The sequence below is a fragment of the Eptatretus burgeri genome, chromosome 2, assembly GCF_056783735.1.
Source record: "Eptatretus burgeri isolate ZD-2024b chromosome 2, Ebu_testis_v1, whole genome shotgun sequence".
Taxonomy (NCBI): domain Eukaryota; kingdom Metazoa; phylum Chordata; class Myxini; order Myxiniformes; family Myxinidae; genus Eptatretus; species Eptatretus burgeri.
The window spans coordinates 11,319,145-11,337,464 of NC_140962.1; the positions used below are offsets into that span (position 1 = coordinate 11,319,145).

Sequence of the window (18,320 nt, forward strand, 5' to 3'; positions counted from 1 at the left end):
AGTCGTGACCCTCCTGGAACTATCGCCAGGAACCAGTCACGGGTGGGGGTTTAACATCACCACAGCCCAGTCCGCATTCTACCCGCGCGAAATAGGGTGAATCGCCGAATTTCGATATACCTAAGTACCCGCGCGGGTAACCTACCGAGGGGCTGCACCGCGCCGCAGGTCGGCCTGGGACACGAACCGCTTAAGCGGTCCGTTCCGTACTAAAGTGATAACCGAGCGGTGTTATCACCGACCTCGATGGATCCGATTCTCTTTTCCGGGCATTCAAACCTCACTACTCATTCCACGATGCAAGATGGTACTTTCAAAGGGGAAAGGACGCAACGAACGGGATACGTTTCACACAAGGACATTTATTATAAAGCACAACGCAAGCAAGGGCAGTCATGCAATATACAAGCAAGGAAAAAGCATTACCACCAACTATAATTATTATGTACAAGCACTTAAACAGGTTTACTTAGAGGACACGGCGCCACAGCATGCATACAAAAATAACAGGAAAAGACCTCCCTTCAGCGGCCGTCGCGTCTCTCTCCCACGACCGTCAGCGTGGTCGCACCTGGTTCTGGCCTCCCACGCGGCCGGTGAACCCTCTCCGGCACCCCTCGTCCGGACGCGCAGGTCCACCAGACAGCCCGCACCGCTGCGCCTCCCGTCCGCGTCTCCACCAACAGGCCGCTCGCCGGACCACGAGTGCAGGAACGAGCGAGGGGAAGAAGAATTGGACCACCAGGGAGACAGAGGCGAGCATGAACCGAGAAGAGCCCGAGCCTTGCGCGCGGTCCGCCCTTTATAGCGCGGGGCTCCGCCCTTTGCCCCACCCCGCTTCTGACTCCACCTTCCTTCGAGAGGGTTCCCATAAAGGGGCATTCCTCACTCCCGTCCGCGTCACGCCGTTCATCCACCAATCGGGAGCGAGCTGCCCCACCCCTTTCCTTCACACCAAGCGCGGGGGATTCAGGCGGAAGAATCAAGCGAGGGAAAATTAGGCGGGAAAAACCCTACAGGCCCCGCGAGAGCTTTTGTTCTGTCAATCCTGCCCGCATTCTCGGACGGTTCCCGACGCGGAAACCGTCGTAGTGTGGACCGTGGAGAATGGCGTTCTCAAGCGGGCGTAGTGGCGAAGATGGCAGTGGTTGTTGTGGGGGTGATTTGAGCGTGGTTTGCGTTGTGGCATAGTTGGTGGTGGCGGTTGTTTGTTTGGTTCAAAATAACAATAGATAAAGAAAAACGGCTATCTCAAAGGGTCGCAGCCCGGTGAACACGAACGATCCCTCTAAACAACGGTGGGGAAACCTATCTGAACACTCACTTACCGGCATAGCTAATCTCAGGAACCTTTATGGTGTATTGCGAATTTCCACAGCCGTAACAATATTGTGACGTTCACGGGACTTGAACAGTCCCGCCAACGTAGAATGAGCCGAAACGATGGAGGCGGTTTATTTATTTATAACCCAAACATGGCGGTTCTAATCGCTCTACCGCAAACGGGACGAGGAAGGTGGCACGAGTCGCTTTTCACCGAGTTGATTATGTTTATTTGTTTTTATTATTAACCAGAAATAACAAGACTCGGCAAGAAAAGGGATCCGGGGCGATTCGACGGGATGATGTGGGATCGGGCGTGGGGAAAACGCAGACAATTCCAATGAATATACAAATCTCAAACCCTCTAAGGCGCCAAGTACACACACACACACACACACACACACACACACACACACACACACACACACACACACACACACACACACACACACACACACACACACACACACACACACACAACGTAGCTGGCCCGTGGTGGTCAGGCTGGCCCGTGGTGTGGACGCAACTGTCCCTGGATCGGCGTCGGACGAGCTGGCCTTGCTCTCGTCAGGGGGGGGGGGCAGGAGAAACCGTGGTGCTGTCGACCTCCTGGTCCTGGCCCAAGTCCGCTCACAGCCACCAGGGAACCAGTTCTGGCGCCAAGTTGCGAGCAGGAGAGGGAGGCAGGTCCGCCCGCCGTTCGACCCCGTACTCCGAGTCAGCAGAACCCTAGAGCCAACCAAGGTGAGGCACGAGGCTCATCAAGGCTCCAAGACACGATGAAAAAACAGGATCGAATCCGCGCAACAACAAGCACACTTCCAGCACAACAACCTCCACCCCAAAAAACACGATCTTTTTGTCCCGATCTTCTTCCTCTTCCCTTTCGACCCTGAACAGAACCTTTTTATCCTCCCGTCCTCGTCACTTCCAATCGAGCCGTTTATTGGCCCACCGCCGTCGCCTTCCGCCAATCGTGATCACGGGGCGGAGCCATCTGCAGCACTGTCCTGTGACGTCACGGCAAGCCTCCAGAGAATACTAAAAGGGGTTTACGCAGACACACTTACCCTATCCCGTATCCCTATCTAATTACGTGACAATTATCATTTCCCCCCTTGAAGAAATGAACATTTACTAGACAACTTATCACCACTGAATTGCTACTTATTACATCGAGATCCTGGTAAACTCGAACAGCATGGCATACCTAATTAAACATCCTAATTACCCTTTGAATGCATACCCCCCCCTCAAACGTAACATTATATATATATATATATCCGTGATGCTCAAGCTCACATGGTAGTTTGTCTGTTAGGCGTTGTTTCTTGATTCGATGTTGGATGAAAATTTGTTCATCTCGACATTTCAAAAAACAACAACATGCTACATCAATGAAAGTTCGCAACATATGAGCCAAAGGGTTTGTTTTTTGAGCATTTTATTTTTATTTGTATTATCTTAATACTTCCAACATAAAATGTTAATTTTATTATTTAGAACTTCATTGCATCGTTTATTACACTTGACTCAGGAAAAGTGTTTTTCCAACAGTCTTCTCTTCTTCGTTGTTGACGCAGAATGTTTACCGACAATGCTCTGAGTTTACTGTTCTTTTGCTTCGGATGTTCACTATCAGTTTTAATAGCTTTAACCTCTTCTGATTTCTCACTGCCTTCCTTTGCACTTTTCGTCCAGAGGTGAAACGTGACTGGTCAGATCACGCCCTGTGGTGGGACCGCAAGAACGTGTGGCTGCTCAAGACCCATTGGACACTGGACAAGTATGGTGTACAGGCTGATGCTGGGCTCAGCTTCACACCACAACACAAACTGCTGCGCCTCCAGCTGCCCAACCACAAACATGTGCGTGTACGTGTCAGCTTCTCAGACCTTGTCTTCAAGGCCGTCGTCGACGTCTGTAAAACCTTCAGTGAGTGCCAGACCTTTCGTTTCCCTTATTTGTTTGTTTTGAAAGTAATTCCTCCATGTAACTGTCAGTTCTTCCTATCCTCTGTTTCCACCATTGTCGATGAGCTCTCCTTGAGCAATTGAAGACATTTGCCTTTTACGAAATCTGGTCTTACATTGTGACGATTCATCTGTGCAATGTTGCCCAGGCTACGAGGAGTTCCTTCCAGTTCACCTCATATTCTAAAAGTGCATGTTTCATGAGAATAATTTTGGAATATTTTTAAATTTTCTAAAACGCAGGGAAAGGTGTCAATACATTTAAGTTATCTTGGGGTTTGCACCAGTGTTGCCTCGGGTTTGCCTCATAATCAGATATTATCAACATATCATATATATATATATATATATATTATTTGGATGAACACTATGTGAAGACTTATGGGATTTGGTGCTTAAGTTAAGCTGTTGTTGGACCAGGCAGTTGCTTCTTGCTGCTTCAGTCTGTTCTTAGGTGCTCTGCTTAACTAAATAGTCGGGCAGTGGGGGGAACAGTAGCAGCTGGAACTTGAGCCCTGAGCTCATATCCGTTCCAAACACATCCTTTAATACCCTCCTTACAGCGCTCTCATTCCACCAGTCCTTCCCATCGTCCCATTCATTCGGTATTCGCCAGTATCTTGGGGAATTTAATGCAACACGTTTCACATGCATGTTGAGTAAAGAGATATTGGCTCAGGGTGTGTGTGCTGTGCATCATGAGTTCTTGCAAATAATGGTTAAGTTTGGTTTGATTACCCCTGGCCACCGAATGTGGCCAGAGGTTACGGTTTCACCTCTGTCTGTCTGTTTATCTGTGAACAGGATATCTCAAGAAGTTGTGGACGAATCCTGACGAAATTTGGTGGACAATTTGGGTGTGTGATAACTGCAAATTGTTTACATTTGGATGAAGATCCGGATCCGGCTACTGGAATGTTTTCAGTGATTTTTCACCATTGAGTGATATCACCAAAAATGATATCTATCACGATACCTCAAACATTTCCGGACGGTTTCGGCCAAAACTTGGTGGACAGGTTCGGTGTGTGACAAGGAAGAAATGATTCGATGTTGGTGAAGATCTGGATCCAGATCAGGATCCGATAATTTTTTTAAGTGATTCTTCACCGTTGAGTGATGGGGCAAAAAATGATGTACTGCAAAGTATAGCACGATATCTCAAAAAATTGTGAACGGATTCGCATGAAACTTGGTGGACAGGTTGGGGATGCTGATTTTGGTGAAGAATATTGATTGGATTTTGGTGAAGATCCGATCCAGATATGAGATTTAAAAAAAACATTTGAAGTGATTCTTCACCATTGAGAGATGGGACCAAAAACAAGATACAGAATGATACTTCAACAAGTTGTGGACGACCAAACTAGGTGGATTAGCTGGATTAGTTGGTTCGATGAAACTTGGTGGACATGTTGTGTGTGTGTGTGTGTGTGTGTGTGTGTGTGTGTGTGTGTGTGTGTGTGTGTGTGTGTGTGTGTGTGTGTGTGTGTGTGTGTGTGTGTGTGTGTGTGTGTGTGTGTGTGTGTGTGTGTGTGTGTGTGTGTGTGTGTGTGTGTGTGTGTGTGTGTGTGTGTGTGTGGCAAGGACGAATTGGTTCGATTTTGGTGAAGATCCGAATCCGGATCTGAATACGAGAATTATTTAATTATTATAAAGATTCTTCATCTTTTAGAGATCGGGCCAAAAACTATACAGGACTGTATGGCATGATATTTTAAAAATGTATTGGGCCCGATATGTTCTCCTCAATCAGGCATGACGTGGCGGAGGTGTGCGCTCTACCGAGTGCCCTTCCAGTTAATCATGTTTTATCCACAGGATCATATATTCTGATATGTTGGTGTTTTTTTTTATTACCCAATGAACTATGTCATACAATTGTTAAATTTCCCTCTTCCTTCCTCACTCCCTTTGTCAACAATGCAATGCAACTATTTGTACATGGCGGTACATTTTAGCTTGGATTAAGTACTCGGTGTAACTTGCACAGCAAAGAACCATTGATGAAACCAATTGCACCTAATGTAGCTTGTACACATCATGTATTGTTCGATGTGTTGCAGTTATCACATTTTCGTCACTTTGCAAGAGAAAACATTCATAGATAGGCTTGGATGATTGCATTAGGATTAGGCCTTTTTTTAGGAATAGATTCTCAATCCAATTTTGTTTGTGCGCATCCTTTGAACCATTTTGGATAAAGGTGCAACGGAGTTGTAAAACAATTATGAAAGAAATATTTGGTTGAAAAGGTAAGTGCGGGTATATGGATCAGCTGGTCTGTCATCTCCAAATGATGACCGCTGCAAGACTCTCTCTCCTCTGTGTGCAGGTCTTTATAGACTTCCATTGATGCTACAAAAATAACTCCTTCTTTGGTTCTTCATCTATCCCATGCGCACTGACATCCAAGCCGTCATTAACGCTTCTTAACTAAGCCTTCCTCCACACCTCACAAGTCTCTCGCTTTTATGCTGTGTGGTGTCGGATTCATTTCTGTAAATACCTCCCACAAGAGGTGGCACCTTCCATTTCACCAAGTGCTTCACTTCCCTCCCACTTTGTACCATTTCTGCAAGCACCCTCTTGTTTTACACCATTATTCCTGGCATCCTCCCCCAACTCCTATCAACATTGTAAGTAACCTCTTCCACATTCTGCAATTCTTCCTCGCATGCATTTATTACCAGGCTTCAAAGATCACCTTGTGGAGGTGGGAGGCACTCATTAGCTGGGTCCCGTCATCACACCCCTGGTATTTGGGCTTACCTTCTCAAACCAACTATAACATCTAGTTGGTGGAAATGTCTCTTTCATATGATTTACAATTCCAAGGTATTGGCAGCAGTTTGACTGAGGAGCAGATTATTCTAAGGTGAGCATATTCTAAGACTAACTCCATTGTGGGAGTCTGTATGATGCACACTGTGTGGTAGCTGCTTTTTTAATGTTGTGCCAGGCCTTGCATCATTTTATGTTGTGCCAAACCTTTTGTATTGTCTTGGTTTGTGTCACGTGGTTCTAAGGCTGCATCATTCAAGGACTACCAAACAAGGGATTAACTCGAATGTACCAACTTGCAGCAGTAGGGTCACAAAGTTAAGTTTCTCTAAAGTTTGTAGCTTTTTTTTTTTGTTTTTTTTGAACACGTGCTATTTAAACGTTCTCACAACTGCCGCCAATGCATTCAAAGCCAAGTCTCCAAAGAGTTCTCGGTGATTGAAAGGAGACGTTAACAATTGATTTGGCTGTGATCAAATGCATCTATTCTTTGGCAGTTTCCTTGCAAAAAAGGGGAAAACTTTTGTGTTGAGCTCCTCGAAGCTCACCATTGTATGGCTCATGCCATTTTATTGCTTGTGATTCTCACAGATCTGTGCAACATTGAATAACTCGATTCCACTTGTTCAATTTGGGCCCCCACTGTACATTTTGATAAACTGCTTTCAGTACTAATTGTCATTGTTTGTTGTTTTTTTTGTGAGTTGTACAGCAGAAAAGTTGGGAGGAATCCATAGTTTCCTCTCCCACTCAGATTTTTGAAGCAGCAGTGGCTGGTACATCACTTTGAGAATTGTGATGAGGGTGATCATAGTCAGCATACTCTGACAAAGGGAGGATAAGACAAAAGTGGGGAATCTAGGAGATTGAAGAAATTTAATTGCTGATAATAATATAAAGTAGAAAATTGAAGGAGTGGGTTGAGTGAGAGTGAGAGATTTATTTATTTATTCGTATGCAGCCTATGGCTGCTTGGCTGCATCATTTTCTGGAGGTGTAGCTGTGCTGTTGATGCAATGCCCCTGTTACCAGTCCACTAGTACTAATTTTGCTAACTTCAGAAGGATGACAGGCTGAGTCAACCCTACATGGTGTCAATTCAACAGCCCAACAATGGCTTGAATTGAAGACGCTATGATCTTCAGCCAAGCACCTTAACTGTTAAGCCAACACCAGGCTTGAGTGTTCGAGATCATTGGTTGCAGAGGAGGCAAGAAGAATGAAAGGAGGTTGTGAATGGAATGAGAAAGATGTGATGGGGGTGCTGGTGGAGTGACTGAGCGAGATGGAGGAGTGAGTTTTTGTGTAGTTGGAGAGGAACAAAATTAATTGAGAGTGATGAGCTATATGGGAGGTGAGTGGCGAGCTGCAGCTGCGAGGAGTCAGGGTTTGGTGAGGACGACGAGTGTTATGGAAGGAGTAAGAGGGGTGTGATGATGATATGGGGTGTCAAGCTCAATCTATGTTTTCCCACAGATATTCGCCACCCTGAAGAACTATCTTTGCTGAGGAAAGCATCAGATATGAGTAAGAAGAAAAAGAAGAAGCGGGGTGAAGAAAACAATGATGAGGAAGGTCTTGAGCTCGAGGGTCCACTCATTACTCCCACATCCGCACCAGGTGGGTTCATTTTTAAAAATCATGGTAATGCTGATTGTTTCATTTAAATTGTTTTCCAACACCTGTACACACCCTTTGTCATTGACGATGCCTATTTCATTTTTCACAGCACAAATATATATATATATATATATATATATATATATATATATATATATATATATATATATATATATATATATATATATATATATATCCACTAACTTAGAGACACCAATTATTCCCACCTTGTGTGGTCAGCCGAGGAGCATTTTTGTGCCAGGTCTTTCACAAACTGACTGGCCAGGTTGGATATTTCAGAGTTGGTGACAGGAGTTTGTAATTTGGCCTTGGTGTTGATGATAACTCACCTACTCTTCTCAAAGGACAAAGTGGGATCTTTAATATCCACCAACTGTCAGCATCCAGTTTAACATCCGTCCACAGGACGAATACAATACCTCGAGGTTCTCGTGTGTGTGTGTGTGTGTGTGTGTGTGTGTGTGTGTGTGTGTGTGTGTGTGTGTGTGTGTGTGTGTGTGTGTGTGTGTGTGTGTGTGTGTGTGTGTGTATACATGCATACATACATATAAAAACGAGAAGAAATTAAATGAGTCACGGACGTAGCTTCTGGATGATCTTCATCACGAGGTATTGCTTACAATATGCAAGTCCCGTCTGGAGACCAGACTTGAGTGCTAACAGCTCTATTGCTATTGCTAACAGCTGGAGACCAGAGCCTGCACTTGCACCTGTCCACCTCGTGTGGTCTTCGACGATCCGGCTCGACGGGACTCGAACCCGCAACTCGATGCCGCTCAAAGCGTCGGACGCCAGGTGGACGAGACGAGAGACGACCCGAGCACTGCCAAGCCGACCAGACTAGACGAGTCGATCTCTGGCACCTCGAACCCGATCACTGCCAAGCCGACCAGACCAGACGAGTCGATCTCCGGCACATCGCACCCGATCACTGCCAAGCCGACCAGACGAGTCGAGTCGATCTCCGGCACATCGCACCTGATCACGGCCAAGCCGACCAGACCAGACGAGTCGATCTATGGCACCTTGAACCCGATCGCCCAACCCTGATGCTGACACTGACGTTCACCCCGACTCTGACGTTCACCCCGACTCTGACTTTCTTTTCCAAGGCCCTGGCGTTTCTTGTATGGCATTTCTCCTGCGGGATGGGGTGTCGTGGGGAGGATCACCGGCGGAGCCGTCTCGCTTCCCATTGGTCGAGGGTTCGTGAGAAAGTCGATGTCTGTGGTGTCTCACGCTTCCCATTGGTCGAGGGTTCTCGCCTCCCATTGGTCCGGGGTTCGTGAGAAAGTCGATATCTGTGATGTCTCACATCTCACGCCTCCCATTGGTCGAGGGTTCTCGCCTCCCATTGGTCCGGGGTTCGTGAGAAAGTCGATGTCTGTGGTGTCTCACGCCTCCCATTGGTCGAGGGTTCTCGCCTCCCATTGGTCGAGGGTTCGTGAGAAAGTCGATGTCTGAGACGTCTCTCCTGTCATTGGTCGCGGGGAACATTCCATCTCTCTGGGACGGGGTCGGAGCTCTGGTGGCCGAGGAAACTCCGCCCACGTACGTGGTCGAACGCAGGAAGACAATGGCGTCGGTGTGAGGAAGCGAGGTGAAGGCGTGTTGTTGTTATAAGGGGTGTAAAAATCCTAACCATTAAAATAACGCACAGCGCATTTACATTTAATCACCCATTAAACAAGGGACGGGACCCTAACTGAAAACACGTACTTACCGATATAACTGCTCTATAGGACCTGTATGTAGTGTGCGATAGGTTTCCAAATCCGTAATAATATTAAAGATTTCAAAAGTATATTGATGACTTCCGTCCTCTGTTTGTTTGTTTGTTTGTATGTGTGTTTGTGTGTTTGTTTGTAGGCACGATAACTCGAGAACAGAAGAAGCTACCAATGTCAAATTACACCACGTGATTCAGGAGGGTGATGGCTAGCGCTGATTAGATTTTGGTCAAAATCGGTCAAAGGTCAAGCTCACAGTGAGGTCAAACATTCGATTTTTGATGGTTTTGTACAGAATCATCTTAGAAACTTCTGGTTTGCGTCGCGACCTTCTCTAGAGACAGCTTTTATTCGACAAGGTCAGAGGTCAAGTTGACGATTTCGTAAGTACCAGTCTATGACTGCTTGTTTGTTCGTTACTGAGAAATCGAAAGATTTCGTAAGTATATTGATGACTTCCGTCCTCTGTTTGTTTGTTTGTGTGTTTGTTACTTACTAAATCTAAATATTTCGCAAGTATATTGATCACTTCCGTTTCTGTTTGTTTGTTACTTACGAAATCTAAAGATTTTGTAAGTATGTTGATGCCTTCCGTTTCTGTTTGTTTGTTTGTTTGTTTGTTTGTAGGCACGATAATTCGGGAACGGAAGAAGCTACCAATGTCAAATTACACCACGTGATTCAGGAGGGTGATGGCTAGTGCTGATTAGATTTTGGTCAAAATCGGTCAAAGGTCAAGGTCACGGTGAGGTCAAATATTCGATTTTTGATGGTTTGGTACAGATAACTCGAGAACGGAAGAAGCTACCAATGTCAAATTACACCACGTGATTCAGGAGGCTGATGGCTAGTGCTGATTAGATTTTGGTCAAAATCGGTCAAAGGTCAAGGTCACAGTGAAGTCAAACATCCAAAAAATGATAACTCGAGAACGGAAGAAGCTTCCAATGTCAAATTACACCACGTGATTCAGGAGGTTGATGGCGAGTGCTGATTAGATTTTGGTCAAAATCGGTCAAAGGTCAAGGTCACAGTGAAGTCAAACATCCAAAAAATGATAACTCGAGAACGGAAGAAGCTTCCAATGTCAAATTACACCACGTGATTCAGGAGGGTGGTGGCGAGTGCTGATTAGATTTTGGTCAAAATCGGTCAAACGTCAAGGTCACAGTGAGGTCAAACATCCAAAACATTCGATTTTTGATGGTTTGTTACAGAATCATCGTATAAACTTCTGGTTTGCGTCGCTACCTTCTCAAGAGACAGCTTTTATTAGACAAGGTCAGAGGTCAAGTTGACGATTTCGTAAGTACCAGTCTATGACTGCTTGTTTGTGTGTTTGTTTGTGTGTTTGTTATCTTGCCAAAACGAAGTTTTTGCAAGATATGTTAGTCAGCTTGTATGTTTTTTTTTTGTTTGTTTGTTTGTTTGTTTGTCTGTAATCACGAATAAAAAATTCTGCAGAGCACAGTTATCATTGGAAATTTTTGTAACCGCATATCAGAGGCCTATAGAGGTCCCTTTCAGTGCACAAAATTTTGAAGGTCAAGGTCACTTTGTTGCAAATCAGGGGAGTCGACGAAACCCTTATTTTTTGAGTAATTTTGATCGGATCTTCTTCAAACTTCATGGGAATATAGTTCATGGTCTGGCGCTCAGCTGATTAATTTTTGGTGGTGATTGGCCTTGACCTTCATACGTTTTTTTTTTTGTTTTTTTTTTGGTCTGTAATCACGTATAAATCACTCTGCAGAGCACAGTTATCATTGGAAATTTTTGTAACTTCGCATATCAGAGGCCTATAGAGGTCCCTTTCAGTGCATAAAATTTTGAAGCTCAAGGTCAAAGGTCAAGGTCACTTTGTCGCAAATCAGGGGAATCGACGAAACCCTTATTTTTTGAGTAATTTTGATCGGATTGTCTTCAAACTTCATGGGAATATAGTTCATGGTCTGGCGCTCAGCTGATTAATTTTTGGTGGCGATTGGCCTTGACCTTCATGGTTAGCGCCAAAGGTCAAACATATTTGACTCCAAGGTCAAATTTTCAAGATTTAGGAACCATATCGTGTTGTACCTCAAATTGAACACCTCGATGAGTGCTTTCTAGATATGTCAAGCTTGAGACATTATGACGTCATTTGGTGACGTTATGAGGCAAATTCATATTTTTCATGGTTACTCTGTAGAACGATTCTCATCGGAATCTCTCGTAGGCAGATATTCCTCAAGGAGTCGCTCCTGGTGGAGAGCAGCTCTGTTCACCTCAGTGTGACCTTAAAGAAGTCACACGTGGTCACCTTTTGGCAAGATACGGGTCACCCTGTGGGTGACATTGGTTTATTTGTTTGTTTGTAGGCACGATAACTCGAGAACGGAAGAAGCTACCAATGTCAAATTATACCACGTGATTCAGTAGGGTGATGGCTAGCGCTGATTAGATTTTGGTCAAAATCGGTCAAAGGTCAAGGTCACAGTGAGGTCAAGCATAATTCCGTAAATTAATGTGGAGAAATGGAGTATTTTTTACTTCGCTCGACGTTACGAGTTCGTTTTAACTTCGATTTTAATTTTGTCTTCGGTTTTTGCGATTGCTTCGGACGCTTAAAACTCGGTTGTCGAAATTCTGGTAAAAATCGGATGTTTTGGAGACGTTTTAAGATTGTATAAAAAATATTTCACTCGACGCGTCATGGGTCGTCACGTGGTGCAGTGCGCTCGAGCAGACGCGTTGTTGAGTTACGTTAAGGTTTTCCGTGTGCGCTGACGGTGTTTTCAATAAAGATGGTGTTTAAAAGTCATTTTTTTATCCCAATAAAGGTTATTGTCGCATGCCTGACTCGCTGAGCCGTCGGATTATGTAAAGATTGTTGGTGGATGGCCGAATATTATGGTTTTATGACTTTGATAAAATAATATAAAATAATTGCGTGGAGAAATGGAGATTTTTGCTTCGGTCGACGTTACGCTTTTTGATGGTTTCGTACAGAATCATCGTAGAAACTTCTGGTTTGCGTCACTACCTTCTCTAGAGACAGCTTTTATTAGATAAGGTCAGAGGTCAATTTGACGATTTCATAAGTACCAGTCTATGACTGCTTGTTTGTGTGTTTGTGTGTTTGTTTGTGTGTGTGTGTTTGTTTGTGTTTGTTTGTAGGCACGATAACTCGAGAACGGAAGAAGCTACCAATGTCAAATTACACCACGTGATTCAGGAGGGTGATGGCTAGCGCTGATTAGATTTTGGTCAAAATCGGTCAAAGGTCAAGGTCACAGTGAGGTCAAACATAATTCCGTAAATTCATGTGGAGAAATGGAGTATTTTTGCTTCGGTCAACGTTACGAGTTCGTTTTAACTTTGATTTTAATTTTGTCTTCGGTTTTTGCGATCGCTTAGGACTCTTAACACTCGGTTGTCGACATTCTGGTAAAAATCGGATGTTTTGGAGACGTTTTAAGGTTGTATAAAAAATATTTCACTCGCCGCGTCACGGCTCGTCACGTGGTGCAGCGTTCTCGAGCAGAGGTGTCGTTGAGTCACGTAAAGGTTTTCTGTGTGCGCGCTGAGGGTGTTTTCAATAAAGATGGTGTTTAAAAGTCATTTTTTATCCCAATAAAGGTTATCGTCGCATGCCTGAATCGCTAAACCGTCGGATTATATCAAGATTGTTGGTGGATGGCCGAATATTACGGTTTTGTGACTTTGATAAAATCGTATTAAATAATTGCGTGAAGAAATAGAGATTTTTGCTTCTGTCAACGTTGCAATTTTTGATGGTTTCGTACAGAATAATCGTAGAAACTTCTGGTTTGCGTCGCTACCTTCTCTAGAGACAGCTTTTATCAGACAAGGTCAGAGGTCAAGTTGACGATTTCGTAAGTACCAGTCTATGACTGCTTGTTTATTTATTTATATATATATATATATATATATATATATATATATATATATATATATATATATATATATATATATAATACATAAAGCTCTTTCTAACCACTGACTGACTCACTCACTCACTCACTGACAGATATGAACAATCGGTACCTTCCGAGCGACGTAGAAAGCTGAAATTTTGTGTGCCGATGGACATCGAAGCCGATACACCAGGAAAAATCACAGAACCATTGGAAAGCATCTGAAAATGAAAATATAAATAAATGCAAATAAATAAATTTAAAATCAAATGCAGGTGAGCGACCTGATACAATGGGAAGCACGGTTCGTTATTGCTTACAATGTGGAAGCATAGTAGCATACCCCACTCATATATATATATATATATATATATATATATATATATATATATATATATATATATATATATATATATATATATATATATATATATATATATATATATATGTGTGTGTGTAGTTGCAGCCGTTTTAGTAGTAGTAGTAGTAGTAGTAGTAGTAGTAGTAGTAGTAGTAGTAGTAGTAGTAATAGTCATGTTACCTGGAAAATGTTACTCCAGATAGTTTGCTAAATACTATTTCCTTCAAAATCTTCACCCTCAAGAATCCTATGCTTATCAATATATTTTATAAATATAATTTAATATATAATAAGTGCTTCATTCATGAGCCCACGGTGCTCAATTCCTCCAGATGAGGATCAGGCAGTGGCTGTGATGAGACCTGAATTTGTGTCACCACAACAGCCAAAGGGCATTGTTATTTAATCATTTATTATGACTATAAGGATGCTGGTGCTAATTGAAGAGTTTAATAGTAAACGGTTAATGTGATAATCAAGTGGTAGAGAACAGGGAAAGATGTGCAGACTTTACATGATCTGGAATATAAAGAAAATTTGCAGGTGCAATGGGAAGATAGCTTGTTTGCATGAATGCATGAGTCATTGAGAAAGGAACATAGGTAGATGAAAGTATGGGTTTGTGAATATTGATCTGGTGTCCAGTGCTTGTCGTCAAACACCTGCGACATGCTGGGGTTGAAGAGCAAAGTGACGATGCATGTAAAGTCAAATTCCAGAAGTTGGGTCCATCAAACTATCTGTGGAGGAAGTGCTGCAGATGTGGTGCCTCGGCCTCTTGAATGATAGCGCCAGTGGTGAACAGGGCAATGTAATCCACTACATACATGCAGAGTACAAAATTGGATGCAGGAACCCTGTTCCAGAGTGGTGTGGAGTACTGAATTGTGCGATGAATAATTATGTTGTCTGCCATGACAAATTGAGGGGTGCAGCAGAGGAGAAGGCTTGGCTTATTAAGGCTTGTGTATCTGTGCACCTGCGAACCCAGACTGGTTAACGCCTGATGATGAGGCCCAGAAACTCAACAAATTTCAATGTCGTGATTGGTCAAAGAGAGAAGAGGAGTTTGAGTGAAGCAATCTTCCTGGCATGACAGAGTAGTAAGCTAGGACAGTTGCCTTTAATTATCCTGTTCAAGATCTCAGATGAAGTTATTTTCGTTGGATCGACTGAATTCATGCCGCAGCTGCCTGCACGTCATTGCGTTGAGGATTGATTAGTTGTGGAGTTGCATCATCAGCAAAGTGATGTACTGTAGTCATAAAATGTTTTTTTTTTTTTTTCATGGAGGCAGAGATGTTCCTTATCCAAATGAGAAACTGAATTTTGTGTTTTTTAATCTCGCTCTCCTTCCTCAATATAGTATTCATGTGTTGATCATTAATCTTTGACCTTCAATGGGATTGTGATTTCAGTAAAATAAAGATGGTTTATTTGAAAGATTAAATTATTTATTTATATTATTTGGCTACATTGTTGTTTGTTTTATTTTTATGTTTTGTTGATGTTTTTTTGGGGTAGGGGGGGTTGCATCTACAAACTTGTTAATCACTGCTTGTGTGATATGCACTTTTTATCTGATTGTAGACATCCTAATTTACTTGCTGATATTTGTGTTATTTTTGAGGTAGTGCATGAGACGTGGTCTTTTTGAAGTTCTTGAGGAAGTCTTCCACTGACTACTGTTCTTCAGGTCCCAGTAATTAATAAGTATGAACGTTTTGGTTTAGAAATTCCCATGAAAGATTTTGTAATCTAGCTGTACTCATCTCATATTATGTTATATTAACTTGGCAATAATTCTAGTTTTAATAGTTGGACTGATGTAACTTGAGGATTATGTAAAGGTAGAAGAGTCGTTGGATCCCGTGAAAAGGGCAATTTGGAGAGTTTATACTGTTTGAATGCTTGGCCAGTAGTTTCTATTTCATTTTGGTTTGGCAAGACTGGTGTACATGATTCCTCCATCTTCTTGTCTCTCATATCTCTTCTTCTTTTTATGTTTCTTCTTCTGTCTCTTCTGTCTCTTCTCTTTACCACTGGGGATAAAAAGGTTATTAGTGATTAAATTGCTTGTCAATCTTGCCAGGACACCTAACTTTCACGGAGAGATCATTATCTTGGGAGATGAGGAGGGAAATGGAATTGTCCTTTCCAACCCACATAAATAGCCCAGCAATCATAACATGCAGCTGTAATTCCTCATGTCAGTGATGAGGTCATTGCTAGAATGTATTTCTCCAAACTGTAAATCTCTTGCATTTCATGCGTCGCATCACTCCAAACGTTCTTGGATCTGCTGCATCTGGGTTTGGGCCAACAAAAGATGTCATGGACAGTACCGAGTAATTTATATCACAGCCTCGAGAACCATTAAGCATTCATGAGTCCACTATAGGTTCGGTATAGACTGAAGATGTCCCTGGAGTAATCCACCACACTGAGAGTCTTTCTTTATCGAAGTGTTTGAGAGAAGGGAGTTAAGAAAAAGGTTAATGCTCAGGTTTGGTTTGAATGCCTTTTTTGGAAATGCTGAGTTCAGTGATCTCAATGCATGGGCTTCTTGAATGGGCAATCAAACCAGAGACTAAATGATGAGCAGATTTTCCGTCACGTGGTCCCAACACTTACTGTTAAGCCCACGAAATGCCAGTTTTGTGTTTTTTTTTTTTGTTTTTTTTTTAATTCAACCTTTAATTATTTTGATTATTGCTTCCATATGTAAACCCTGGTCGGTTAGTTTCCAAGATTGCGGATTATGAATTGCTCATAGTTGTTGTCCACAGTATTTATTGAACAGACGTTGTTGTCCAAATACAGGGCTGTGTAAACTAGTATGAATCACAGTATGCTTTCAGTTCTGGATTTTTAATTATTTTTTTACAGATGACCAATTGGATTGCTCAACCGGTCCATCAGCGCATGGCTGGGATGTTTATTGTGGAATGTATTTGAGCCTTGATGGGGTAATCTAAATTTAATGTGCATCAGCTCAGAGTAAGGTACACAACGACTGCACCCTTTTTGTTTATGAAAGATTATGGACCCCAATTTGAAGCTCACTAACTTTTCTCTCTCACTTGACGCTATCGTCCAGTTGATCCTTATTGCTGGTGTGCCATGTTTCGTGTCGTGGGATCATCCCACTGGTGAACAATGGATGAACAGTTTTTATTCGTTGTCAGTTCCTCGAGAGTTACGGTCAAACTTCCAGTAGTTCTTTGAAAAAGCCAAACTCCGTGGAGGGAAACTGCGCGTCAGTCATGCTGAGGGAATGCATGAGGCATGTGGTGTTTCGTGGCCTTTTCAATATAATGGGGGTATTAGAGTTTGGAAAAATTCTTTATGCATTTTCAAATACTTGGCTTGAACTTTGGGCAACGCCTGATTTTGTAGTGCGTGGAAACGCCAGATGCCTGTGTTGCCTTCTCTTGGGCACTTTCCGTGCAGTCCACTTTTGAATTTGAGAAAACATGTCAATTTATTATTGTTATTAAATGATATTACTAATAATTATTATATCATCGTCATATATGAATCCCAATTTATGCTTATGGGATCTCAATTTTTAAAAAAACCAAAATGTTCTGTGATATATGTTGGGAATGCCTTCCTACTCTCTCCTATGACAGGCATCCCATACGATGTGATTTATATTGGGCCTGTGCATGGTAAGTGCGGTACCAATGTCCACGCAACACCTGCTGCGCGTGCTTGTAATGCGAAACTCGTGTACAGCACGAGAGCACGGCTCTAACAATGGCAAAGCGTGGGAGAGAAGCTACACTATTTTTGTGAATATTCGATCCATTCTGTTTAATCAGCATGGCAAACTCGTGATTTTGAAAAAAAAAATATATATATATATATATATATATATTCATATATATATATATACAACAAGAAACAAAGCAGTTCTGCACATTGAGCTTGGTGTGTCTGATTTGCTTCATTACTTATAACCCATGAGCAATTTTTAACCTTGTAATCCAATTTTCCCCAATTTTGTATGCTGGATAACCATCAGTGTGGTTTTTCAGGGTGCTTACTTACACCAACCAATATATGTATACATATTTGTTTTTTTACACACACACACACACACACACACACACACACACACACACACACACACACACACACACACACACACACTGAAAATTTGTGGAAGAGCAAGATTACTTGCTGCTGTTGCAATTCGTTGACGATGTTTGTTTCGGGGTTCAAGCGTTGTATTTGAATCAGCCGGTCTGTAATGGAGGCACAGATTACCTGAAATGAACCCATAGTCATTGTTGTTTTTTTTTTCTGCACCGCGTCAGTGACACACTATTCCATGTTATTCGGCATGGATTTGTTTCCTGGAATATTGGCGCCACAGCCAAGCCCGTGCCAAATGGCACTGCCATGAAGCCGAGACTCTTCCTTGTGTCAAAAATGATGCTTTTCTCATCTGCCCATCACCTGAAGGCCAACTGAACTCTGCAAGAGGAAATCCAGTTTTGTCTCCCTGATTACTGGAAAGTGTGAGGGAGGAGGAGGGAGAGGGGATTGGAGAGATGTCACCTCTCCAACAATTCAAAGGGGA

The 18,320-nt window shown here is 42.8% G+C and overlaps 1 protein-coding gene across 5 annotated transcripts in view; it reads left to right on the forward strand.

Moving 5' to 3' along the window:
- Positions 1-18,320, forward strand: part of FERMT2 (FERM domain containing kindlin 2) — a 175,464-nt gene that overhangs the window by 87,749 nt on the left and 69,395 nt on the right. For 4 of the 5 annotated variants that reach the window (XM_085862897.1, XM_085862887.1, XM_085862872.1 and 1 more), the window contains 3 exons: positions 3,025-3,258; positions 7,557-7,700; positions 17,365-17,403. In XM_085862897.1, the coding sequence (XP_085719023.1) occupies positions 3,025-3,258; positions 7,557-7,700; positions 17,365-17,403 (417 nt within the window). The remainder of the gene's footprint in view (positions 1-3,024; positions 3,259-7,556; positions 7,701-17,364; positions 17,404-18,320) is intronic. The other variant, XM_085862877.1, reaches the window with a different exon arrangement.